Raw genomic sequence first — 16,499 nt, forward strand, 5'->3', positions numbered from 1 at the left:
TTATTTTCAAAGAAACCTATACTTCTCAAGTATATACTTCTATTTATAATTACCAAATTGTTGCCAGAAGTCTATTTTTAATTGTGTGCACAAAGTTATTCCCCTTAATAACCTGGAGTAAAAAAAAAAAAAAAAACTCTTCACAAATATTAGTTTAAACTGAACTTCTACTCATTAGTATTTCTATAAACATTGCATTGGAACAACGAAGACATCTGGAACAATCTTTCTTTGGCATAAAAAGCCAGATTAAGGGCCTTGAACTATTCTACATCCTCTTGTAAAAGGGGATGTAGACTACAAGAGAATATCTCCACTCTGAAAATCAGTGTTACACATGGTTCCAATGATTTCCACTATGCAGAATATGTGTCTGCATAAAGCCCTCAAATGCACTAAAAAGCTTCCAGCAGCAGCAGCACATCTAACTGGCAGTTGTTTTGAGAAGTCTCCTAGAAAGCTCAGCCAATCCTGCCTACAGAATTATTCTAAAATAGTTATTGAGATTTAGTTAGGATTAAAGTCAAAATAAGTCTTTTTTCAGGCATATCAAAGGCATATTGCTTCTAATTAAGTAAGAAAATACCTACATTTATTATTCAGATAACTCCATTTGCCTGTGCTTGTACAACGATCCAATACAACCTTGCAATCCTATGTTGCTTTCACCTAAGCAACAGATTTAAGTTTCAGTTATCACTGACAGTCACCACCTAAGGAAAGGAAGTCTGGAAAATCGTAGCAAAAAACCTCAGGTAGTAATACTGCAACAGCTTACGGGGCAGAGCTCTGGAGTCGGTCAGCAGTACTGCCGGCAGGGACCACCGCCCGGGTGGGGGGCGGCGGGGAGCGGGGCGACGCGAGACCGTGCCGGCAATGGGGGGCGGAACCCGCGTGGAAAAAAATAATAATAATAAAAAAAAAACTCGCCTTGAAGAAGAGGTGGATTCTAGCATTAGAGTCAATTACAACTGAAATTAGAGGGGTTTCAACTGAAGCACACAGCTGGCAGCATCTACAGAACACGAACAGCGACACCTAGAGCCGAAAAAGCAAGGGAAATTAAGTTTTATATGTAGGAAGTTCAAGACCAAATACTTTCTAGTAGCCACCAATCTTTGACAACATGAAGTCTTCTTTAAAAACAAATTGAAAACATCTAAAAATCAAAAAAATATTCTTACCTGAGACTTCCTGAATTACCATCAAATTCACCGTGTGAAACCCTAGCCTCAGGGAACTCTGAGTGAATATAACCACTTTTCAGCACCATCACCATTTCAATACAAAACATACCAAAGTCAGCCTTCCTCCATTAATTCAGAAAAAAAGAAAAAAAAAAGCTGACATTCAACCTTAAGTGGACAATCCACTAAGGAATGAAGCCCATTGCCCATATAACACTTCATGCCCTGACCCTTCAGACTTATCTACCTTTTGCCACTTCTTGCAGAAGTCAAAATGCCCCTGCTAAGCTGTTACATGTTCCAGAGCAAACCCCAATTTGCATGGCACATTTACAAGTATTTCCACCACATTTTTTGTCTGCCAGGAACCAATTACTTCCATCTTTTAGGACAAAACCCAGGCTTCAGCACACTGCCTGAGAAATTGTATCAGTCTGAGGTGCCAAGGTCAGTCCTCTTCCCTGCAGGATGGGAAGGGACCAAGCCCTCAGCACACCACCCATATTAACACTCTTCCACATGCAGAGGGAACACTGACATGACCACGCACGCGCAGCAGCACGGCCTCTGGCTGCCTTCCCATGCCTAATTCCCCAGCTCCAGTGCTGTGAAGTTGTACTGGGCTATACACAAATCCATAAAAATAAGGTGAAGAGGATTTGTTTCTTCTGTTTAATAGAAAAACTTTTGGAAACATGGCCCAGCTGCCATTTTTATCTTCATCTGGCAAGAAGGTGAGAACCCTACCTTTCCTACTTAACCAGAGGACAAGACAGGAACTTTACTGCTAAATGCAAGGCAAATGTTTAAACACAGAGCTTTCAGTAGGTTTTCCCAGCAGAGAAACAACATAGTGTCACTGCTTCCGGGAGATCCTTGCCTTCCTTGTGCTCTCTGTAAGCCTTTTACTTTAACACAGTAACTTAAAATTAATGTAATCTATAAAACCACCCGTGCAACCTCTTTTAAAGAACACGTTTTATAGAAAATTGCACACATTTTTACCAAGAAACTTGACCACATATAAAGCAGTATCAAAATAGCAAAGTTGAACTTGGAATATTCAGCACAAGGTTCCCAGTATCCGCAAGTGTCATGCGCTCCCCATCAGTTACCTAGCCAACTGATTTTCAAAACACATTCCTGACACATCCTCACTTCACTAGAGAGCTCAAAGTACAGAGAGAGTCATACCTCCACACAGTCATGCCTCCAACTTACCTGCTTTAGATCTTTTTCCCTCTCAACTCTATACTAGTTCTGATCACTTGATTTTCTATTGCATGTACTAAGAGAAATAAGAGCCTTTCCAAGTGTCTGTTCATATACAATTCCTCCCTTTACACGTGGAAGTCCAGCAATTTATCACCAAAAATACGTTCATTACATTTTATCTTCCATGTATCCAAGCCCACACAGGTAACAAGTGAAATTAACTGGTTTCTCCCAAGCATTTTACTCTAGGAAATTCAGTAGTCCATATCTCAATGTGTAACTTAATTGTACTTCAATTTCAATTCAGCATTGCAACATTTATTCCCATGTCAGAGGTATCTTCCTCATTTCCAGCTTAAAATGAAGAAACAACAATTCAAAACAACTTTTTATTTGCTCTGGATATCACAAACAACGTACATCAAAAGCTTCAACATCACTGTCAATTTACTGTCACAATCCATCTTGCTGACCCTACTTGAAATTGTTTAACAAGAAAATGGAAGCTTTCATCTCCCTTTGTAATAGCTCTTTTGCCATCTCTTCCTTGAGAATAAGCCTAGTCTCATTAGTCTAATTTTGCAGCTCTGCTACAAGATATCATATTACAGATAGCAATTTCCTGGTTTAGTGGGAAGTAAGGTTTCCTTTAATGCCGTCAACACAAATAACAGTAAGGGAAGAACACAGCATGTTGCAGCAATCCTAGTTTCATGCAAATGAACACATATTGGGGGGGTTAAACTGTGCTCTCACTTAAAGCTGCTCAGAGTAAATCAACTGACTCGAGAAATTTTTAAAGAAAACAATACTCCAACACATGTCCATCTTCAGTGTTTACTACAGATTGCACTGAGATACTAAGTTTACAAATACAAAGATATTAAATACTATATATGAAGTTAACAGTAGTATTCCAGATAATAAGCATTGACTTCAGAAACAACTGTTGCTTCCCTGGCTTTAAGTGTTTTGCAGCCCAAGATAACCAATCTGATGTTAAGCTCAAAACCAAAGAAAATGACTACAAATACTTCTGTCACATGCAATATGTTTCTTTACAAGAAGGTCTAACACTTTTCCCTGCAAAAAAAGCCAGCTTCATTTTATTTGAGTTTTGAAACAATTCCTGTACTGTGAAATATGCACTAACAATTGGCCATCCATAATGAAGCTTGCAAAGGAAGGCTTTACGATCACTCATCCCTTTCTCAATACAACAAATCACTGAGATTTTTAAAAACTCCAAACAATCTCCCTACACACACTTGCAAAAGGAGATATTTGGATTGGTCTTTGTTTTTACAGGCAGCACTTCTCCATAGTAACAGCTTTAAGCTCTTGGAAATTAATTAATAAAGAAAACCATATACATTTTAAAGGCACCATAATATTTCAAAATTTATTTCCAGGTAATAGAGATTGCAAGCCCTTGCTACAATGTGTATTTATGTATTATTTTTCAAAATTGGGAAAAAAAAATCAAAACTGTTTTCTTAAACTGATTTAAGTAAAAGCTAAGTAAACATTTCAAGACATTCTACAGAGTTTCTTTGCAGAGATGATTCAAAGTTAAATAGCAGATCTGTGCTCATATAGGAATAAAGGCTTTTTCTTTGTTTTAAAAGTATTTTTGGGAAAATACACTTATGCGCTGTGTGACACTAGAAATTAAAACTGACAGAAGCCTCACACTATTTTTAAACTTGAAGACTTACAGCTTAAAGGATGCGTCTCGTCAATTTCACAAACAAAAACCCTCAAATAAAACCAAAGTTATTGAAAGCACTGAAGTTATCGATATAAGAACCTACCTGTCATTTGGGATTTCAGATGCTTCTGTAAGTGACAGTAGTAAGACTAAGAGAAACAAAGATACTTACATTGCATTTACTTTATCTTCTGGGCCTTGAACTTGGCCTGTTACTGTTCCTTGACTGGTATTTTTAACCCAGCCAACCACTCCTAGCTTCCTAGCTTCCTCTTCTGTGTACTGATTTGAAAAATAATGAGAAAATAATCAGTGCCAGCACATACACTACATGCATACTATGTAAACCATGTTAAACCCCACTTCCATTCTCATAGCCTTAAGACTGAGACTTAAGAGAAACAAGAATCCATAGATTATGCTCACACTCAGACATTAAAACATTCCTGTCAGGTCTGCAGTTGCAGCAGAAGCAACCAGCTTTTGATCAAGAATTAGATTTCACATATACAAAAATACATGAGTTAATTCCCATGTTGGTTTACATTAACACTTTTCTTCAAAAATAATAATAATAAAAAAAAACACAAAACACCACAAAGTATATATATGATGGCTTCTTACCCTGCTCATAATAAAGCCATCCTGCTGCTTGCTGTATCAGTTGAATATGCACAGAAATCTTCCGATACTGTGAGTTTTTTCATTCAGAGATCAGCCAAAAACTTGCTCTCCTTGTTTAAGGAATTTTTAAACACTTTTAATCAAAGAACTCTACTAATCCATCACCACCACCTTTTACTCAGTTTTCTCTAGCTTCTGTCACTGTGCATTTGCCTCTTAAACAGTTGGTGTCTAAGCTCTTTAAGCTTGTTGCATGCACAAACAGAAGTGTTTCCCCATGTTTCATTCTAAAACCTTTCCACCTGACTTTTACCCCTTAAATTCTAAGGATCTTCTGCTGCATTACTAGCAAAGCAAATTATAGCAGCAAATGTAAGGAACTTACAAGTCCTGTTTTCTGAACCTTCTTATTTTTTATGTACACACAATATGTATCTGCATAGTTTTCATTTGTGCCTGAACCCTGAAATGGCATGGAACAGAAAGTATTTTACAGGAAACCATTGAAGTTTTATTCTCTGCAGGGAATAAAAACAGCTAATACTAATACTAATAAGCTAATATTTTAATTCACCTCAAATTTATTGAGATTAAAAGGTGCTTCCTCCATTTTCCTTCATGTGTGTTCAGTGATGAGATGTAGCCCATGTTCTCTTTAGACATTTGTTCTAAATACCAACAGCCAAACTTCAGCTCAATAATAATTACACTTCAAAAGAGAAAACAGATCTGGGGGTAATCTAGGCAATGAAAAGGTGTTGCTACCTATGAAGAGTACTTTTCAAGTTGATTATGAGCACTTTTTCCCTAAGCAGTTACCCAAAAGCATCAGAATGCAGCCTATCATATGATCTGCAAACACACACTTTCCACTTGATAAAGGAACATTAAAGACATACTATACTGTAAACCTCCATCCTTCTCTATTTTGAGCTATTTCACAATACATAAATTATGCATAAAAACCTTTAGGTCTAAAACACAGCTCACTAGGTTCACACAACACTTTTGAAACATGTTTCTTGATTTCTGTCAAGCAGACGAATTACCTGCTACAAATTCAGAGTTGGTGGAGAACTCTGGCTGGGTCACGAGCCCCAGCAACTGTATCACAGGAAACATAAGCTCCCTTAAGCACTGGTACTGTAATTACCAGTAGAAATGTAAACTGGAATGCATTGGCTTCAGAAACTAACATCCAGAATTTACCTCTCTAAACATTAGTATGTTCTAATGCTCACCTTTGTATCACAATCCAAACACAATCTTTAGAAATTACACTAATATAAACAACACATTAATAAGCTTTTAAAAATATTTTACTATAAGAGATGAACAAAAAATTTTTCCCCTTAAATCTGCTTGCAATACTAAACAGTCTAACCTAGAGCTCCATCCATCGGTTGATTATGTTTATAGTCTACAAATCTGCTGCTGCTGTATTTTTAGCCCTGGAAATACTATACTTTGAAGTAGGCTTTGAAGTAGAACTGGTAAATCAGATGTTGCCTTACCATCCTGAAACAAACACCTAGAGAAGAAAGAAAAATAGTAAGGTCAAAAAAGAGTAAGGTTATCTTATAAAAGACTATTCCAAAAAAAATTTCACTTCACAAATTTATTGTAAACTGTATACATGTCATCTGTGGTCTATCCGCAGGGAAACTGCAGAGCTCTGTGACATTGTAACTCTGGGCCAACTGCAGAAGACGGCTAGGGGATGACCTCGACCAAGCGGCTATTTCCATTAAAGCGGCTAGAGGAACTCCCTAACGAAGACGGGAATAGCCTTTGACCCTTTAATATTCACTTCAGTTTCGCTGCCAACCCGAGGGGGGAGCCACCCCCGTCCCTCTGCGAGCACGGAGCCGCGCTGACAGGAGTTTGACTGCACAGCCGTCGCCCCCGGGCGCTGACAACCGCCTCCCCTCACGGCGCCGCGATCCCCCACACGACGCCATCGCCTCAGCCCCGCCCGGCCCCGCGCATGCGCAAAGCGCCGCCGCCCCGCGCCCCTCACCTTGCACCCGCCCGAACACTTCGTAATCCACCGACTTGAGCGCGCCCGAGGCCTTTCCCAGGGTAGACATGGCGGCCGGCGAGCAGTGCGGGCCGCCCGGACGGCAGCGCGCGAGGCTCAAGCTGCCCCGGAAAGCGCCCGCCCCGCGCCGGGCGGGAAGGACCCACGGGCGCCTGAGGGGAGGTGCGACCCCGTCACCGCCGGGGGTCACCGCTACACCCGAGATGGGTCAGGAACGCCTTGCGGGAACCAGCGAGGCTCCCTCTCCCTGTGCAGGGCCGGCGCAGTTGGCGTTTCCACACAGCTAAGCCTCCCAGTTCGAGCACCCCGCACACAGGTAACCCGCCTTTGCCTTTTTCAGGGGTTTACGTAAATCGTTCAAACAACACAATTTGTCACAGGTGAACTGAGGTAATTTTGACCAAGATGGTAAGTCAAGTAGTTGAGAGCTAAAAGCCACCAAATAGAGCAAAATACCACCAAAATAGAAAGTTTGTCTTGGGTGTTGTCCTTCCCTAGTGGGTCTGTGGGACTGACCTGTCTCCCAGCTCTTAAAGCTTTCAGACAAAACATTAAAAGTTTTTTCTTCCCAATTTTACCCCACATGTGGCAAACACCAAGGCCAGGGAGAGGCTGGACTCCAGCTGGAGCACCAGGGCTTGGAGACAGAAAATTTACCTCAGGTAATATGCTCAAACCTACACAATGATGTATATTAGTGCTCACATTTTCCTTTACAAACCTTTCCAAAACATTTTTAATGTAGATGTAACATGCAAAGATATAAACCAGGAACTGATCGTTTAGTAGGTACAGTCTCCAATCAGACGCCATGGATTTTTCTGGCATGTCACATAGTTTTCTACTCTGTGTTTGCTTTTTCTTAAAAGAAAAAGTATCTTCAGGCTAAATATTGCATTAGAAACAACATTTAATTATCCTTGGTTAGAAGATGAACTCAGTCTAGAATCTTTAGTCATCTGCTGCCATCTATCAACACTGAAGAGCAAGACAGGTCAAAAATAAAATATTAGCCTGTTTACAATATAAAACATTGCAACTTAAGCCTTGAAACTAGAGTTTGTTCAGGTACTGATTACTGGAATCTGCAGAGAGCAAACTGTAATGGCAACTTTGGTTTTTAATCAAAGGAATGACTCTTACCTTTCAAGTAGGTTTTCTTGATGTGACTCAGGTAGGTGACTCTCATCAGCGCTGGGTCATCCTCAATATGGAAATCCATTCCTGTCACAGTCCTTGAGAACTTCTGGCCCAGAGGTATATCTGCTGCCCTCTAATTTTCTTTGTCAGTTGATTTTTTTCATCAGTTAAAGCCAGTTTAGGATTTTTCTGATTTGCCATGAGAATATCTTGCCATTCTTTCAATAAATGACACCAACCTTCTCATTATTTCGTAACAGACACCTGAAAAACTCCAGAGATACCATGAAACCCTTTATGTTTTTACAGTCCAAAAAGTCAGTATCAGTAATCAAACAGTATTCAAGTACACTAATTAGTAAGAGAACTTTAGCATGCACTATCTTAAAGTATAGACAGTCTGTATGAAGTCAATGAAGTTTTGTATTTTTGCCATCCCTCTGCCAGCTGTAGTGATGTTGGCTTAAAAATCAGCTGATTGCACTTCCTACAGCTACTTGCAAGAAATGCTAAATATCTACATATGTTATAGCACAAGATACGTTCCTTAGTTACACTGCAGAGAAATGCAAATGATTATGAACACTTCTTCCAACGAACGAACTTTTGTACTGCTAGGATGAACAGAAAATACAGTGCCATAACATGTGTAGATCACTCCAGCAATGAAATAGACTCTTCTAAACTTCTGCCAGCTTAGCTATTACCATGTGTTGTATTTGGCTTGCTACTCAGTAAATAAAGGTGACCTTTTTATTACTAAAACAAAGCTGTAACAATCACAATTAATACATGAAAGAGAAATTCCAGGCTGCAGTGAATTCCATGGATGACCATTATGCTGCCAGTTTACCCAGGCCTTTTGTTTGCTCACAGCAGCTGCTATTATACAGTTTGTCTTTTATTTCTCCCTACTAATTTCACAGTAAGCTTTCTTTTCTGACCATTACACATTCTTGTTCATTTAAATGCACGTCAGCCAGCTTTTATCTCTTTCAGAAGACATTGTTTTATATTCATCGGTCTTTTTGCTTCACGTATATAGATTGAATTTCACTTACAGCATAGTGTTCTCTAGGAACAATTATTCATGGACCTTAGGCTTTTATAGAAGGGATTTTTCGTGAAAGCGACCTAGGAAGTTGCTTTACTTGGCAGAAGTTTTGCATTAGCTAAAACGCTGTTGTAGGGAAGACTAATTTCATCATTCAGTCACGTATCTGTACTCTGAACAAGAGTTTGAAGAACACCTCTAAATACTAGTTCTAAGCGCAGTATAGATTTCCCACTATCCTGTTTTTGGCCATAGGGTACAGGAAAGGATGAGGAATTGTTCCAGAAAGTACTGGAAGGATACAACAAAGAGCCCTAAAGCTAGAACTAGAGACTCACATGCCCATGAGGTAGGAAGGGTTCAGCCCTGAGCTTAAATAGGGCTTCAGGACCAAGGGGCAGAGGGGATATGGTTGGCTCAGGTGAGCCTGGTCAGGACAATCAGAGCTATGGGCCCTCTGGGCCCTGATACTGAGCACCATCAATTGCAATGCTTACAATAAAAGGATCTTTTACTTAAATAAGTTTAATTTTAGTTGATAAAGACATTTTGGTAGTTGTAGCTTTGTTATTTATGCTTATACTGAGTAGAAAACCATTACAAGCTTATTTTTCTTTGAGTACCCATTTCTTCTGCTTTCTCTCTGTGTGGCTGTCACTTCACCATATACATTCGATGTTTTCCACTCCCAAAATTACTGTCTTTCGTGTTTATGCAGATATTCTATCAGGTACATGACCTCCAATGTTGCTGTCTTAATTTATTCTTTAACCTCTAGCTATGCCCCTGTTTTTTCACCATTTTTTATTTATTATGGTTCCTTCTCAGACCTGTCAATTCATGATTGAATTTCTGCTCTCAGCTTTCTCAGAGCATCTTCACAATCTACAAACAATTAACATTCCTCACTTCAGAGTTCTTCCCTCTCTCTGCCACCCACTTATTTGCTGAAGTATTTATCTATTGTTTTCTCTTTGTGTGTTTTGTTTTTTTTTGTTTTATTTTAGCATTTATGCTACCCTTTTTCATCAGTGTTTATCTAAAGTCCAAACCTGACTCACTTACAAATGGTCCCCAGCAGATTCCGATGAGTGGTTTCCCAAAGGATAGCAAAGGCTCTGTATAAAAGAAGCTGCTGCGTCTATTTCCTCTTGTGGCTTAGAGAGTAGTGAGTACTCAGAGAGAAAAAGTAGAAACTATATAAGTTCAATTATTTATCTTTTATAATTTTTGCTTGTTCTCTATTAAGCATAGTATATACAACTCCTATTTTAAAACACTATTATTTGTATTTATTTTTTCAAGTAAAGGCTAAATTTTTTTTTCAGTAGTTTTCTCTTTTTTTTTCCAGTTATTCTTTTATCATGTTTTCTCCAAAACTATATTCACTCTTACAATTTACTTTAAAATAAACTTTAAATTTATTAAAGTTGCAATTTAATTTAAAATAAAACTAATAAGACTTCTGATTTTGCAGACTCTGCTTCAAGTTGTACAAAACTCTTTAGGGTCTCTATTTATGTTTTAGATAGATGTATTAAAGTCTCCCAAGGTGTAATATAGGATATTTAGGAAGTAAGAGATAGTCTTACTTCTACTTTTCTTTTTCTGTGGATCGCTGACTGTCAGCTGTTGTCTTCTAGGGGAAAAGATAGTCTCTTAAACACTAGGATTAGATTTCAAAGTCTGAAGGACAAGATAGGCCTCTGGGAGTTCTTAAAGAGCTTTTGTCTGTACTGTGTAGGATGTATAAATAACACTATGCTGGGCTACTAAAGAAAAATTTTAAAAAATATATAAAAACTAATAATATCTTTTATTTTCTAAGCAGTAGCTCAAGACAGGGAAGTGTTCCTAGCTCATAAAGGTTTTGGTAATACCATTACTACTAGTTTCTAGTCAGCTTTTTTAGAGGAAACTAAAAATGAAGTATAATGCATGTAAAAATATGAAGTGGCTTAGGCTTTGTGTACCTGTTCTTGTTGTCATCTTCAGCGACGCAGTTCCCAGTATGGTAGCATTTTCACTGAGAAGAAAAACTACACTTGTGCAAGGCTTAAGCTCTCAGCACGAGCTGATGACATTTCCTGAAGTATTTCTGCATTCAAATAAATATTCTCAACTATAACTTTTTCTGTATGCTGTCTTCCTTTCTCCGTGGAGAGTGGAAAAGTAGGAAAAGCATAGAAGAAGGACTTTTGTCAAGAGAAAGCATCCAGATGGAAAATTAACATGCCTAAAGAACAAAGGAGTGCTAGGCAAAAATGTGTAGCACTCTTAATTTTGAAATAAAACCATATAATAGAAAACAGCTTACCATAAGCAAACAAAAGGTACCTTGTGCTTTTAAATTGTAAAACTCAAAATTTGGGTGTATAAATCTTAGAAAATTTTTGAGGCTGACTGCAGAATACCCCTAGCACAGTCAGGTGCCCTGGTTACAGCACTTGTCTCCTGGTCTACTGGAAATGCAAAGACCCAAAGCAGCAGTCAGATCTGGGTGGGGGTACCCCACACCTGTGCAGAGGCCCACTTAGGCGAGCAGAGTGCTGTGCAGAGGAAGGGTCATGCCTGCGCAGATCAAGTTACAGGACTGCAGCCAAACTTTGTCCTAAATTTGGGACCTAATGGAACATAAATTTGTCCCCCTTGTGCTCTAAAATCATGGACTACTTACATAAGCTATAGGATGATAGATACAGAACGGTGCACCTGTTATTTTAGTGTGGCTAGACTACTTAGAGCAATTTTTTTGTTAGTGTGCTTGTTCCAGTTACTGTGAGATCCTATGTATAGTGCAGTATCACACAACAAGTTGTATGGAAGGTTTTTTGCTTTGTTAGTTTCCTTTTATTCACTACATCCTACTACTAGTACCCTATTATTCACTACATCCTGATTCTATCTAGGGCATGAAGACTTAGCAGCAGTTTTCTTTTAAACTTTTTTTTTTTAATTATAACAATAGTTCCCAAAGTAATAGTTTGTGATTCAACTCACAGCTTGTTAACTTGTTGACATTGTATACAGATGTAAATATTTAATAAAACTAAACTTATGTTCAGTTTTCAATATTTTTTCATTGTTATGTCATGATGTCCTTAGTTTAACATTCCTTTACGTAAAGATCTAAGGCAATAAACTACTAAACCTCCACCAACAAAATCACAGGCAGAAAGTTCAGATTTCTCAGTTTCAATTAAGCTTTGAAAAGTATTTTTGCTGCTATAGGAAATGAAAGAATCCTCAGGTAAGTCAGTTCAAGTTAATAGTAATAAAAATCCTGATCTGAAAACCTAGTAGGGAACTTAAATGCTTAGTAGGAGGTTATCAGCTGTCAAGACTTTTTAAATCACAAAGTGTTAGTAAATAAAACATGAGAACATGAACTGGTATTTCCTGTAGCAAAAAATCTTTCTGACAGGTGTGACTGAAACTATACTATTGAACTCTAAAGCATAAAAATCAGAGAGTGATATTTGGGGTTAGGTCTGTTAGTCTTTTGCTGCAGTAATAGATCAAAGAAGTCTCAACTTGGTGGTCAAGACTGAACACAAACTAACCTACTGTAATGCCTACAAGCATTTAAATTCATTGGGTATAATTTCAGAAGGTAATTATAACTTGAATTTAGAAGCAGCGTATGAACCAAGGAGTAATGTAACTATAATATTTTAATTTTGTGAATCAAAGATTAGGAGCTTTATGCAAATTAGGTTAGATTGTAAACTAACAAACATACAAAAGCAACATTATTCTGGAAAATTTTATTCTGTGTGTAAACAAAACATTAATATATAACAACCTGGCAAGCCCCTCTTTTGGTATTGTCTTTGGGACCTCTGTTCTACCTGGATTAGTACTTAACTTAAAATATCATGCTTCCCGAGGTTTTACTGAACGTCAGTGGGATCGAAAAAGGAAGTGGGAAGGGACAGGGACTAGTAGTAGATGGTGAGCCCAGGCTGTCCTCTTATATTTGGAAGAGTCACGTTAGGAGTCTTAGTCTCGTGGTTTGGTAGCACAGCAGAAGGAGGTTTGTCTGACGTTTCATTAATGAAATATCCATGCACAAGAAGCACATTAAAATTTAAAGAAAAGTGACTTGAGATGCTGCCAGTGGTTATATTTTCTCTTCTTATGCAACACAGTGAGGAGGAAGAGATGTGGTCATTTAAAGCAGTTCTTTATTCCTGTTGAATAAAGCGAAGTTTAAACATCACCCTTCCCACAGCCATTAGAACAATGATGTCAGATTTTTGTGGAGGATTTAGGGCTCTATAAAAGATCTAAGAAGGCACGAAAAAGTGTGGGTTGGTAAAGAAACGGTGTATAATGGAGGTGGGTTGACAGCTATTACATTTTGCAGTACTGTGAAACTATTTGATTCATTCTCATTAACTGCATTAGCCCACTATTTGTTCTCAAAAGCAACAAAGAGAAGGCCTAATTAGTATTTCAGAATCTTGAAAAGTATTGGCGCAGCCAGTGTCATCAGATATTTCAGTCAAGTCTTGCTGGATTGATTATAACTTGGATATGGGTAATTGTGTTATTTCAGAATCTGCTTGCCAGTTCCAATCATGTGAAGGGACTGTGTTTTGAAGACATGAACTTGTAACAGATTTGGTGAAGATCAGCATCTGGTTGAAGGAAAATGCTTCTGAAAGGTGGGCTGAAGCTCTACAAACATCTCATAGTATAGATGGTGCAGGTGGGACCTGGCGTTTGCCAAAGGTAACAAAACAGGAACCCTAAATTGGGTTCGTTTGAACTCTTTTCTCTGAGTTAAACAGTTTTTATGCATAGCTAGAAAGGTCACTGTTGTGGGGCCCAGTTTTCCATCGATTCTCATACTGTCCTGATGGCGTCTTCCCCATCCAACCTAGTAGACGTATTTGTAGTTTTGATAAAATGGGAGGAATTATCATGATTTTTGTAGCAAGAATTGATGCTTGAAATCTACTTGAATCCTTTTGAGAAGTCAGTGGTTATGTGGAAAAGGATGGATCAGCTTGATACAGTGTTGCTAGATTTTCAAGAAGCTTCTGACAAAATTCTCTGGTTAATTAAGCTTTTATAAGATTAAAGTATTTTGGTGGACTAATAACTGAAGGAGCAGTCACAAGAGGAAGGAATAAGTGGAAAACATTCACCATAGAGAAACTGTTACTGGAAAAGTTACCAAGGAAATTCAGCAAGGAATAGTGACTGGATAGCTGGCTAATGGTATTAGATTACTTTGGGTAGTAAATGTGCCGCTGCAAAGAATTACAGAAGTATCTCTTTATGTTAAATGAGTGGGCAGTAAGAAGTCATTAAATTGTGTTATTAAATGAAGTATTGTGCAGAGTGGAAGTACGTGAACCAATGCAAATAGTGGTGGCTTCTGGAGTTACTGCAAGCAGTTTTATGAGCAGATCAGTGTAATGCTCAGGGGCTGGCAAGAAAGCCCCTTATGGGAAGAACGTTTAAAAAAAAAAAAGCGTTAACAGAGCATAACAAAAAAGAGCCGTATGCTGCTGTGCAAACCCTGGCTGTACCAAATATCCTGTTCTAGCCATTCCTCACCTCAAAGAAACAACAGGAAAGGCAACAGACAAAATCAGTTAGGATGATCCAAAGCCTGGAATGGTATCATATGAAGAGGGACTAAAACTAGTATTCTCCTGGGTCATCCTGAGACAGAAGAGCATTTGTCTGTCCAGCAGGGGATGTCACACAGGTCTATATAATCATAAATGGTGAATTGGTGTAATTTCTCATCTGTGAGAACTCATGGGCATTAGAAAACTACTGGGTGACAAGTTTATGCCAAACAAAAGGAAACGTTCCATACAGTTCATATATTGGAAACTGTCTGCAGAGCATTATGATGCCGAAGCATAATGAGCCTTAAAAAGCAGATGAATAACGGGATGAAAAACCTATTTAGCGCTATTAAACACAATGACACAGCCTGTGACTCAGGATGTCTGTCTTCTGCAAGCTGAAGAAAATAGAGAACATACAGAGGGGAAGTAAAATTGTATGCATGCCCAGTTCTTAGTCTTTAGTTTTTGGTCTCATCACAGGAAGCTGTTCATGTGGATTGCTGCTGCAATGACTGACTGAGGTCAGTCTTAAAGACACTAAAAGCTTTCCTGGAAAAAGAGTTGTTTGTGTGGGCTGGAGAGAGAAAATGTCAGGGAGCCTGGGAATCCAGTGAAAAAAGAAGAGGTGAGCATGTAAGTTTAAAAAAATAAAATTAAGGAGCTAGGAGGTAATGCACAAAGCAACCCTGACAGTGCCACCTGCTCCTGGAGACCTGAGGATGCTGCCCTGTGGTTTGTGCAGCAGCATGATAGCATTAGAAACCCAGGGATGAGTTTCAGCTGGCATAGCCTTTCTCATAGCCTACAGCTCAAGGGCTGCAGCTGATGTGATGCAGAGGTGTTATTCTGGGCTCATAAAGCACAAGCTGTTGTCAGCTCTGAAAGTGACCGTGACTTGGTAAGACCTCTGGCACCCCTGACACCACCCCAAATTCCCTTTCCTTCCAGCTTCCTGTTTCAGAATGCCTCCTTTTCAGAGATGTTCACTTGCTGGCGACAAACAGTGACTCTGAGCCAATTTCTCTTAATTTTGGAGCCTGTCAGGCCTCCTGCTGGTACTGTGCCAGCTGCTGATGACCAGTCCCTTACTCCATGCAAAGAGGTCTGGAATCTCTAAGGACAGCCATTTTTCCAATCATGTCTCATCAGACCTTTGGGTCAGCAGATTAATTCATGGCATGGTTATAGGATTTTAGCGTGCATTTGGCAAAGCCAAGAAAGCATGAATCAGATTCTGCTTTCATCTGCTGCAGTGTTAAAAGGAAAACACATGGGTGTTGCAGATAGTGTTATCAGTATATGCCTGAGGAAATAACAGTTAACGCCTACTGCATTGTCCTGTCCAGCTCTCTTTTGAGATTACAAGGTATCTTTGCTCTTTTTGTTCAAGACAGATTCTCGTTTTTCTCACTTTTGGTTTTTCAGCCGCCTTAGTTCTTTCACCCAGTTCTTGGTACTTTGCCCAGCAGAAGGACAGCTTCTGGTTTTATGCTAAATATGGCTCAGTTTTCTACCAGGCTTAGCCTTTAAGTTACAACACAGAAATGTGGCAAAAGCAACTTTTCTTTCTCCCTGGAGCTTCTCTGAGTTTACAGTCCTATTGTGTTCCTTAATTAGAACATTCCTTCTATCCTAACTAGCCTTTCTTGATAGTTAAATTTCCAAGGTTGTTATGAAATGTTAACTCATACATTGTTTCAGCTTGATTTCTTCTCAGTGGGACACCTGACACAATAACCCCCCCCACCAATTTATAGTTTCATGAATCCCAGCTGTAGTCAGGGTGACCTGCGTTGCTGTAGTCCTGCCCTTGACACAATTATACTTATTATCCCCGTGTTACCAGGATAGAAGCACAAACAACTTGCCAGGTTAGGCCAAGTGAATGCTAGACAGCTCTCGCTTGTTTCACGTGATCCCCTCTACAGTTTGT

At 39.0% G+C, this 16,499-nt stretch overlaps 2 protein-coding genes across 11 annotated transcripts in view; one reads left to right on the forward strand and one right to left on the reverse strand.

The window, feature by feature from the left end:
• The window catches only part of ACYP2 (acylphosphatase 2), a 44,561-nt gene extending 31,052 nt beyond the window's left edge, over nt 1–13,509 (reverse strand). For 2 of the 9 annotated variants that reach the window (XR_013949447.1, XM_080587562.1), the window contains exons 1-3: nt 6,758–6,873; nt 6,252–6,268; nt 4,286–4,395 (exon numbers count right to left, since the gene is read on the reverse strand). Coding sequence is in view for 5 of the 9 variants with exons in the window: in XM_080587562.1 (XP_080443688.1) it covers nt 4,286–4,395; nt 6,252–6,268; nt 6,758–6,827 (197 nt within the window). In the remaining 4 variants the exon portion in view is untranslated. Of the gene's footprint in view, nt 1–930; nt 1,039–4,285; nt 4,396–4,737; nt 4,848–6,251; nt 6,269–6,757; nt 6,874–7,921; nt 8,191–8,979; nt 9,322–10,033; nt 10,148–10,945 lie in introns of those variants that run through there. The other 7 variants (XR_013949446.1, XM_080587563.1, XR_013949445.1 and 4 more) reach the window with 7 other exon arrangements.
• Nucleotides 6,954–16,499, forward strand: part of PSME4 (proteasome activator subunit 4) — a 77,322-nt gene continuing 67,776 nt past the window's right edge. Inside the window, exons 1-2 of one of the 2 annotated variants that reach the window (XM_080587493.1) lie at nt 6,960–7,094; nt 13,534–13,642. The gene's annotated coding sequence lies outside the window, so the exon portion shown is untranslated. Of the gene's footprint in view, nt 7,095–13,533; nt 13,643–16,499 lie in introns of both variants that reach the window. The other variant, XM_080587494.1, reaches the window with a different exon arrangement.

Source organism: Anser brachyrhynchus, assembly GCF_964034855.1.
Source record: "Anser brachyrhynchus genome assembly, chromosome: 3".
NCBI classification, from domain to species: Eukaryota; Metazoa; Chordata; class Aves; order Anseriformes; family Anatidae; genus Anser; species Anser brachyrhynchus.